We start from the raw sequence: 10,893 nt of genomic DNA, 5'->3' as shown, positions 1-10,893 counted from the left end.
AGCACGGGACCCAAGCCTCTCCCGTCGGGGTTCCTTCCGGCAGATTTCTCCACCTGCGGCAGATGCTCAGATCTGAACGGTTTGCTCTGACCTTTCTGGTGCCGCTTGTCCAAAGTGCCTGCAGACTGCTCGGGGACAGAGGCTGCCTGCCAGTGAAAAACCATGACAGTGCTTTACGCTGTAATTGGAGACAGGATTTAGCTCATTGGCGTACCTTGCCTGCGTTGACTCTATTCCACATTATTAAAAACAGAGACTTGGTCCTTTTTTTTTTTTTATAAAAAATTTATTGAGATGATGCAATTATAGGCTTTTCTTTAAAAATTATTTGCAACTCACTGGCCCTGAGAAAAGGCATTTGTTTTTTTTTTTTTTTTCTTTTTTTTTTTTTGTTACATTCATTTGATTCAGTCCCTTATACACCCCACACCTCATAAACAACAAGAGATTAGAAATTAAACAAAAAAAAAAAAAAAAAAAGGAGAAAAAGAAATTCTAGATTCATCCTGGTTTGCAGTCACAAAGAGAAATCTTCAAGAATGTTCACTTGGCATGTGTGAAAGATTCAGGGAGTTTGTAGTTGTTTAGTGTTGATGCAGATGGGGCCAAAAGAGGATCAGGTTAGTCTTCCGAGGTTTTTAGACAGGCAGGGATTATTGCCACCCCCACCCCCCCCTCCCGCCATGGCTTCCTTGTCTCACTGCCTTCCTTCCAGATTTCTGCTCAGAAGGGAAGCAGGCCGAGCGGGTGAAAACCGACTAGCACCGAATGCTAGGGGAAAAACACAAAAGCAAAAACAACCTGCCCTTTGTTCTTCGTGTGTTTTCCCAAATCTCTCATCTTCAGGTTCCTGGGTGGGAATGGGTCAAATGGGGGATCTGGCCAGGCTGGATCTCAATCCTCCTTCTGTCCCTGGCATGCTGTCTGCTCCTCGGGCAAGTCATACTAACCTCCTGGATACTCAGGTCTCCCTTCCGCAGAAGGGAGTGAATGTTTCAAAAACGTATTCCGAGTTGGAGCCTAGGCAGTGAAAGGGGGAGACGGTGGGTACTTAGTCACTTAGGTGAATCCTGTCAGAGCCATCGAAGTTTCAGCTAAAGCTACGTTCCCATTTGGACAAGGTATCAGGGTAAAAAGACCCTGGGTCGGAGGGGGCCAAATACACCATCGAAAGGAGAAAATTCATCAGTGTGTTATTCCTCTTATTCTGTGGGCAGCTCCCTGCCCCCCCCCCCCAAAAAAAAAGGATTCAGGACACTGGTGATGCTGTCTTAGGCAAGACTAAGTTGCCTTGGGACAAAAAGAGATCATGTTAAGAGCCACATAGCTAGTCCCGCTAATTGCCACTGCTTTCTTCTGATCAAGAGGAGGCAACCTCGCTAACCCAGGGTGCAGGGAAGAGAAAATGCTAGAGAATTTCTAGCTAGAGATACAAGTGGGAGCGACCGTCTCAGACACCGCTGAAGGGAGCTCTCCCCGCTCTGCAGTGCTCGTCCACATTCTCCTTTCCCAATTTCTGATCTTGCAAGCCCAGGACTCACATGGCAGCAGTAGGGAAAGGCCAGCTATACAGATCACGGACGTGCTTTTAATTTGGTCCCAGGTGACATGTTCATCGCCCCTCGTACTTAGTGTTGAAGTAAGGAATTTCATACTGGTAGACCCTACAGTAGAGCCTAAGCTCTTGGAGGGCAGGGGTTGCGCCTGATTTCCTCTTTGAATCCCTCCCAGTGTCTAGAAGGTGCTTCATCCAAGTTTGCCGAATGGAACCGGAGATCTTTGGGGTCTGCGGCGTGTAAACACCGCATCCCTGGTGTCGGCACTGCCCGGGTGTTAGCTCAGAGAATAAATGAGGACGACTTTTGCCAGTAAGGGAATCAACAGAAAGTTCTTACTGGTAATACCGGGGTAGGAAATAAGGAGCACGTTGGAATTAGTGCTTTCTATTCTTCAAGCAGGTGAAGGTGTCACCATCCTAAGTCTTACCTATTCTTACAGGCTATTGCTTTAAATACAGAGATCCTTGGGGCAAAAGGGAATTTCCCTCCATAATTCAGCTGTAATATTCTTTGAACAGAAAGAGCTGGAGTCCTTACGTGTGGGTAAAGTGAACAGAATGAGATGTTCTCATCTTAGGAAAAGAGCAACATCATGCCCTGGTCTCTGCTTTCATAGCCACACAAAGGGCCTCAGTAAAAATCCACCTTTTCTCTCCAGCCCTTCGACTCAATGGTCTTCCCAATACACCAGGTTTTTGGCTTAATCTCTCAAGTTGCAATCCAACATCAGTCATCTTAGAGGCTGGACAACGAATCAGTGCCTGCTGCTGAATGCTCTTGAAAGACATCTGGAGCGTGCTGGGGTCCAGCTGACTTTCACCACCATTCAAGTGGCCCGAGACTAAACCCTTCCTTCATCAGCAGGTCCGTGACCTCACTGCAAGCCCGGCCTTCTGGAAGGTAGAGTTGGTGGATCATGTGACAGTGGAGGAGGCTGGCCACCTCTATGTCTCTATCTGCGGTCTGATAAGGGGCAGGAAGAGAGCACAACTGAAGGACCTCGAAGGGCTCCTTGATTCCAGTGTCCTTGACCCGCAGTCAATCTGTCCTTCCCTCTCCCCAGGCTGGTGTCCTTGTCAATAAGGCTGGGGGAGAACTCTTCCTGCCTGCGTTCCTCCAACCCCCACCTCCCTGATTTGCTCAGAAGTGGCTTGAGAAGACACCCAGGGATCTGGCAACAGCATCTAGAAGTGCCGCTGACGACGTGCACATGTACCCTGGGGAGCTGCGAGATGCTCACCCAACCAAGGAGAGAAAACTAGAGAAACGAGGAGGGGGTGCTGTGTAAGGCGGGTCTAATCTTTTGGATTAAAAAACGGCCGTCCTTCTAAGATTGGATTCTGAACCTGTATTAAAAGAGTTCAGATGGCTAGAAAAGGAAAAAAAAAATCTCAAAGAGCTTTCTAAAAATATGTGTTATCATCAAAAGTACTAAGGGGTGGCACTTCCCTCATTTTACAAGACACTGTGGACCTTATTTCGAGGCAAGAAAGAGCCACGAATGGGTGAAGCACAGCGATGAAAGGAGAAGAGAAAAAGGTCATAGATCTGATGAGTTTCCTGTCTGCCCAGGCTGGGCAAACATCAGTAGCAAGCGAGACTGTGTACTCCAGGGTCCTCCCCTCTCCAATGCCCTGTGTCCCGTGGGGGCCAGGAAACTTTTAAAAAGCCCAGGAATTTTTAAAAAGTTAGGTGAGGGCATGAAACTGACCACAAGGTGGCCTTTGGGAACCTTGCAGGACCTGCAAGTTAATCCCAAGAGGCTGGGGCCTTCCGAATAATACACACAGCCTTCCATCCTGATCTTCTGTCCTGCGGCACCACCAAGCCCTGGGGTGCTCACAGCCACGGCCGGGGGCAGCCAGCTGGACTGACGCTTATCTCTCTGGAGGACCACAGCACCTGTGACGTTTGGGGCCTCCCTCTGATAGGCAGCCAGATGTCCGGATGTGGGTTGGATTATTATTATTATTTATTTTATTTTTTGCGCAGTGCCGCTGCAAAGCACCCAGACCGCTGATTCCGTTGGAGCGTCACCAACTCCCAAGACTGTCCTGGAGGCTGGACTCTGCTAAAAGGTATCTGAAACTCAACAGCAGGCAGGGAGGGAGAGGCAGGGGAGGAAAGAGCGAGAGGGAGAAAAAGAGCGCTCTCCTTTTCACTTTATCCTTTTTAAAAGCATCTTTTTTTTTTTTTTTTTTTTTTTCCCCAGCCAAGACCCAAGAGCAACAGGAACAAACCTGATCCACGTGGCAGGATAAAGAGGAACCTGAAACCCTTTGCGTGTGTTTTCTCTTTCCTGACCAGCTGGGTTTGCCGCACTTTGTGAGATTTGCAAAAAAATAGGTATATATAATAGATATATATTTCCATAGGAAAACAACCTCGGATGTCTTCCCCTATATGAATGATGAAAAGTCAAACTGCATGGTCTTAAACAAAAAAAACAAAAAACGAAAACACCATGAAACTAACAACAGGTGGACGGGTGAGGGTGAGGAATTACAGATGGAGAGGTTCCAAATGAGGAGGAAACGGGAACCGCGAGTCCCAGGCTCGTGCCCTCGGCCAGAATTCCAGCCCCGCCTTTGCTGGGTGGTTTGTCTAAGGTGCTCTGGGGGCCCTCCCGCTAAGCGAGACAGGTGTCACTCCCACTTCTGGGTCTCTTCCTGTTCTAGTCTCAGCCCGCCTGCTCGGCTCGCCTCCAGGCCCCTCGCGGGCAGGGGGCCCCCCCGGCTGCTGGCCTGCTGAGGTGGTGGGTTGGTTCCCTCAGCATTCATCTTCTTGGTATATTTGTTCATCCAGCTCCTGGGACTCCAGGTGCTCCAGACGGTCCGTTCGGCCACTCATGATTTCATCCGGGGTTTTCATAAACCTTTGGTGAGAGGAAATGGACGAGCACAGAAGATTACATTTTCCTCCAGTTGCCTTCACCTTGAACTCTTAAACTAAAAGCAAAGGCCCCATCGTCTCAAATAGCTGGACAGCTATTTGAACTCAGCCAGTAATGCTGACTTAGCACAAACTGGAAGGAGGTGCTCCTTCCTCTGAGTGCTGGAAAAAATGGCAAAATAACTATAAAAACGTCTAGGGTGGCTGTGAGCTGTGTCGTGCATTCCTGTACGACCATACGAGGGAACCCTGGTACAGCTCACTGATCTGCTGTTAGAGAGATTTTCCAATGACCTACGAGAGCTGTATATCCATTTCTATCCCAGACTGTGGGCCCAGGGAATGGTATGCAACACTTGAATTTACCTCAAAAGGACCCAATTAAATGCCAAATGGAAAATTTTCATAAAAGGGCAACTTAGTGGTGCTCTTAGCAGTTAGAAAGGCAAAGAGAATCATTTTCAATGTTATCACTGATCCAGCCAAAATGCTAGCAATGAATCCCCCTTAGCCTGTCTTCCTCTGCAGCTGGGTGCAGACAGCAAGGCTTATCTTCTTATTGGAAATCCTATCAGTGACCTGTCAGGGCCACGATTTCCACAGCGCAGGAAGGTGGCCTGGTTGCGAAGGTTCTGCCCTCCCCGGAGTGCCGCTTCCACAGCCCCCTCGGCGCCTGCACACCCTTCTCTTCCCAGACACTCTGCCCTGCACCAGATGAACGGTCCTAACACATGTCACTCCACATTCGAAAGCCTGTGATGACCACTTAACAGATAAAGCCAAGGACACACTCTTCGGCTTGCCCACCTGGGTCCTCTGTCATCTCTACCCAGGAAACTCTTGTCACCCACTGTTGATGAGCATGAAGCCTTTATTCTAGTCTGGCCAGTCTTTTTTCTTATACACATCATGGCCTTCCCTCCAAACCTCATCTGGCACTCTCTGAGCCCTGCTTATTCTTTGCGCCCTGCCCCTGCATCAAAGAGCCATGCAACAGCACCAGTCCACGCTGCAATCCTCCTTCCCTCAGTGCCTATAACCCTTGTAAAGACTACCCACAATTTAACACTTCACTTGATTACACACAGGGTTTTACACACCAAGAAGCCTTCATTTTGTGGCAAGTCTGGCTTCCATCCCTCATTTCCTCAAAAATGACCAACTCTTCTCACTAATAGCACGATCCTGTCCTTTTATGTTGTCAAAAATCACTATTGGAAGCCTATGAACCTTCCAACTACTTCTGCTTCTCTTTTCTGCCCTTTATTGCTCAACTCCCCAAGTAGTACGATTTGTTGAGTCTGCACTCTGTCTTCTCCTTTCATCCCCTAACACTTCTCCCCAAAATCTGAAGTCACTGACAATCTCCCGAGGCCAAATCCACAGATATGCTATATTCGGCACCCTACCCTACCTCTTTCTTCTCTTGACTAGTCTTCTGTAATAAGCTTCTGATATTCCAAATCAGGCTTGTCAAGAAACATTTACTGAAAGCCTCCATAAGGTATAAAATAGAATTATATAAAATATAATCCTCTCCATTCTAGGATCTTATGACCTAGTTGTGGGGAGAAGGACTTCATATGTATAGCTATTGAAAATGCAAATCGTGATGTGGTTTAGGGCCAAGGGATCCAAGAGATGATGGAAGAAGACATCTGTGTGTGTTTGAGCATCATGATGGGTGGGACACTTGAGATAGACCTAGAGGGCATATATATTAAAAAAGCAAAAGTTAGAGGGATATATATTTCTGGCACAGGGGATCATATTAGTGTCGTAGGGTAGGTAGCTGGCAGTGTGTGTGATGAATTTGGAAGGCAGGGGAGTGGACCAGAGGTAGAAAGGATTATTGAATTAATCTAGGTGTGAATCATAAAGTCTAGACAAGGAAGCAACAAGAATGCTTTTGCCTTTCTTATGTCTTCTAAATTCTCATGAAAGTGCTTGTCATTGGTAGACTCCAACCTGGAATTTGCTGGTAAGAAATCTTGGGAAATGTGGTTTCCAGGCTTCTAGCCCTAGCAACATAGAATGGAGTAGAAACAGTGTGGAATGGAAGAGCCAGGGACAATCCTGCATAATGACTGACCTGGATATAGGAGGAGTCAACAGTAACTCCAGCATCAAAGTTGGTTGCTTAAAACGACGTTGACACCACTGATGAGTAACAGGAATCCTGGATGGGGGGCAGGGGATATTTCTGGTATGTGGAGAAGGTATTTAAGTGGCCATGTACTATAAGAAGCTCTTGGAAATTCAGATTTCAGGGGGACTTCAGGGGGATCCTAGAGCTGGATACAGAACAAAGGCTGGTGAGTCTAATCATGAAGTCTAACTGAAGCTGTGTAATGGAATCATTTCATCCAGAAAGAACAGGAGCCGAGGACTACGTTTAGGGTCAAGGATGATGAGAAGCCATCAGCAGAGCCAGGGAAGCGAGGGTTCTTTTTTTTTTAACTCCTTCCCATTCTGTTCCCATCTCTTGACTAAGCTTTTCTGTTGTTTTTGAAGACGTCAATTGTTTCTACCCTTCCCAAGGTACCATTACTCCTAATGCTAAATAAAGCTTGAGTTCTCTGCTCTCTCTAATCTATCCCAGCGAATGGATCTACTCATGCAGAGTGTCACTTGCTACCTGTGTACAGACAATTCCAAATCCATCTCTCTAGCCCCATCGAAACTCTTTTCTGTCCCATCTGCCAAACCCATAACCTGACGTCATGTCCGTCGATCCCACCTTCTCCCAGCCTTCCCTTGGTCGCCCCACGTCCATTACCATCAGTGTCAGTGACCATCCCTTCTACCTCTCCTGACTGGTCCTTGACATTCCTTTCTTCCTCTTCTCCTAATTCTTTCTCTTCTCTGGCAGAGTGCTTGGAATCACAATCTATGTGGTAGGTTAAATGGTTGGAACTCGTTAGCTGTGAGGAAGTCTGGAAAGAGGAGTGTCTATTGCAGCAGCTTCCAGACTTTTCAGATTATCATGCACCATAAAAAAATATATTTTGGGGCGCCTGGTTGGCTCAGTCGGTTAAGCATCCAACTTCAGCTCAGGTCATGATCTCACGGTCTGTGAGTTTGAGCCCCGTGTCGGGCTCTGTGCTGACAGCTCAGAGCCTGGAGCCTGCTTCGGATTCTGTCTCCCTCTACCTCTCTGCCCCTCCCCTACTCACGCTCTGTCTCTCAAAATATGAATAAATGTTAAAAAAATTAAAAATATATATATATTTTGACATCATGACTCAGCACGTACACACGCACACATGAAACAAAACTTTCCTGAATCATTAGCCACTCTTACTTCATGTGACACAGTCTGATATTTTCGACTCTATCCCACCCTGTTCAGTTTTGTTCTATTCCATTAAAAAAAAAAAAAAAAGTTTAGACTGACTCATTAAATCTATTTCATGATTCGCTAACGGGTCATGACCTGAAGTTTGACAAACACTGGTTCAGAAACCTGCTCACAAGCGTCGGGAACCTGGAAGTCTAGACCAATACCTCGCTTTGCCATTGACGGTGTTACTTTGGCCGGTCCTCTTAACTACCCTGGATGTTAAATCCAGATAATACGATTTGATCACTGCATTATTTTCAAGTTGAGTTGCACTGTGCTTACTTAGTTTGGGCTTTGTGACAGGACAGACATAAGTTAAAAACAAAAAACAAAAAACAAAAAACTGACTTCTTTTCCTGAAATTCGAACAACCCAGCATCTGGTATGCAATTTGTAGCAGCGATGGCTTTCCGTGTCAGACAGGCAGGTAGAGATCTTAACAGCCTCCCTCCTCCCTCTTATTTAAGGAAAACAATATCCACCCAAAAGAAGGAAAGGAGAAAAAGGAAGCGCTACCTGAACAAAAGCCTTTGTCCTGGCTCCTTCCTGATAATGTTTAGTTTGTAGTAGTGGCGCAGGGCTCTGGACATTTTCTCATAGGTCATGTTTGTTCTGTTCTGTTTGTTCAAAGGAGGAAGAGAGAAAAAAGCACAAAGACACAGTGACATAAACCTCTGAAAAGGCGCTGGGGAGCTATTAAAATAAAAGCTCTTTGGCTGCTCGCGTGGCCCTACCAGCTCCGGGGAGCTACCTGCCCCCCAGCTGCCCCCCAGGCCCACCAATTCCCACCCCCTTGGCCTTTAGACACGGGCGCCAAAATTTCTCCGAAGGTGAATCCCCTTTCGTCAGAAGTCTTGGCGCTGTGGCTAATAAAGTATATCCCACAGCAACCTCCCTCACTGCCTTCCAAGACTATGCTCTGATGTGCTCCATGAATTTCCTGCAGGTTCCCCTATCTGTGGGTCATCCTTCACCTTCCGACCCACAGAGAATTTTTCTCTGTCTCTTTCTTTCTTTCTTTCTCTTTCTTTCTTTCTTTCGTTGATAGGAATGGTGTTTAGGAGGTAGGACTGCGGGGGGGGAGGGGTAGGTAAGGGTGTGATGTGGGAGAGAAAGAACGGGGGAGAGGGTTGTAGGTTTGCGCGGACTGATGGTGAATAGGCTAGCAGGGGGGTTATGGGAGTGAGTCGGAGGTATGGTCATTGCCGTGTATCAGGAGTCCTTTTCTTTCTCTTCCTTTTTTTCTTTTCTTCTCTTCCCTTCTTTTCTTTCTTCCTCTTTCTTTCTTTCTTTCTTCTTTCTTTCTTTCTTTCTTTCTTCTTCCTTCCTTTTCGTTCTTCCTTCCTTTTCGTTCTTCCTTCCTTTTCTTTCTTTCTTTCTTTCTTTCTTTCTTTCTTTCTTTCTTTCTTCTTCCTTCCTTTTCGTTCTTCCTTCCTTCCTCCCTCCCTCCCTCCCTCCCTCCCTTCTTTCTTTCATTGCAGCGACCTTTCTCCAACTTGTGTTTCTGGTTTGTCATTTTAAGGAAGAGATTTTTTTGTTTGTTTGTTGGAATTCCTGTTGTGGAAGGAAGAATACAGTGGTTCCGAGCCCTGGGGCTCCGGGCACCATCCGGAGCTTGCAGAGGGATTTTTCTCTGTGACTCACGCACTGAAGAGTCTGTCAGTGGGGCCTTGCCGTATTTGGTCATGGCCTGCAATTCGGTCTTCCTCACTGGAACCAGAGCACAGGCTTCCAACCTCTAAGGCTGCAGCCCCCCACCTCCCCTGCCCCCCAGCCCCCCGAGCTTGGCTGGGCCCCACTCTGTCCCTGCTCACTCAGCTCATCTGGGGCTGTGCCATCAAGGTGCTTTGACTGCTTTGCCCACATCTACCTGGCTGTGGTCAGGCCTGGATCTTGGTTACTTGTTTTTGTTTTTTTAGTAGGAATACAGATTTACTTATTTAAATATTTTTTGAGGGGAGAGACTCTTTGCTCTATTCTTTTCTTACCTTATTTTATTTTATTTTATTTTATTTTATTTTATTTTATGCCCATTGATCAGTACTTTCTCCTGCCCCTCTCTCCCCAACCCCGGGCCACGCCACTCCACTCTTTGGTTCAGCAAATTTGCCTGTTGTAGATACTTTGTGTGAGTGGCAACAGGCAGGATTTGTCTTTCTGGGACTGGCTTAGTTCACTTAGCAGAATGTCGTCAAGATTCCTCCAATGCCGTAGCCTGTGACAGGATTTCTAACCTCCCTTAAGGCTGAGTAATCTTCCTCTGTATGTATACGGCAGTGTTTCTTTATCCAGGCATCCATCATGCATGTTTAGGGTGGTGTTTCACCCACTTTTTACCTCTATGCACTTCAACAGTTTTCCTAACTCTAAAAGATTGGATCTTTTAAATTCTACTCCCTTTTCCCAGGGTGGAAAATTGTGGGGCGGACAGTTCTTGCCTGTTTGCTTTTCAAGGGGATGTCACAGTCAGAATGTGAGCATTTCCATGTCGAAGGGGGCCTTTGCGGACGTGGGTGTTTCTCACTGAGCGGAACAGAAGCGATACCTCCCCAGCTCCCTTGTGAGTCACAGAGCCCCTGCTCCTCAGCTCCTAGCGACACACGGGTGGCAGCACCAGGTGGAGGGGATGGGATGGAGGGCCACTTCCAACGCAGCCCTACCAGACCGGGGGGTGTGAAGTTAACTGACACCCGGCATAAGTAACACATGGAAAGTGGCATCTTTACTTATGTCCTTCCCTTTGCAACTAATTGCGCAGTGAGGAATAAACTAAATAATGATGGGCACACTTGGGGGGCAGAAGACAATTATCCTCCAACCTGGAAATGAAGGCTTTATTTTGGCATTACTTCGCACAGCAAATATCTGGTGCCCTTTTACCTTATGGTTTCCCCACAGTCGAGCCAGTCCATTGGGATCCACTATCCGGAATATTTTGGATTCTTTGTCTTCCCATCGGATGAAGTTTTCGTACCGGCTGTCGGAAAGCAACTGATAGACGTAATCCCAAAGCAGTCTACAGTCTACAGAGGAAAAGAGCAAGAAAACATTGATTATGTTTCTTGTTGAGGCCCTAAGAATAACAACCAGAAAATAATC

The 10,893-nt window shown here is 46.9% G+C and overlaps 1 protein-coding gene across 4 annotated transcripts in view; it reads right to left on the bottom strand.

Moving 5' to 3' along the window:
- Positions 1 to 378: 378 nt before the first annotated feature.
- Positions 379 to 10,893, bottom strand: part of ETV6 (ETS variant transcription factor 6) — a 254,814-nt gene continuing 244,299 nt past the window's right edge. For all 4 annotated transcript variants that reach the window (XM_030321731.1, XM_032593909.1, XM_032593910.1 and 1 more), the window contains 3 exons: positions 10,675 to 10,817; positions 8,311 to 8,411; positions 379 to 4,434 (listed from right to left, as the gene is read on the bottom strand). In XM_030321731.1, the coding sequence (XP_030177591.1) occupies positions 4,329 to 4,434; positions 8,311 to 8,411; positions 10,675 to 10,817 (350 nt within the window). In that variant the 3' untranslated portion in view covers positions 379 to 4,328. The remainder of the gene's footprint in view (positions 4,435 to 8,310; positions 8,412 to 10,674; positions 10,818 to 10,893) is intronic.

This window comes from Lynx canadensis, chromosome B4, assembly GCF_007474595.2.
Source record: "Lynx canadensis isolate LIC74 chromosome B4, mLynCan4.pri.v2, whole genome shotgun sequence".
Lineage (NCBI taxonomy): Eukaryota > Metazoa > Chordata > Mammalia > Carnivora > Felidae > Lynx > Lynx canadensis.
The sequence above is the reverse complement of the archived record's forward strand: the minus strand, read 5'-3'. Positions and strand labels throughout refer to the sequence as shown.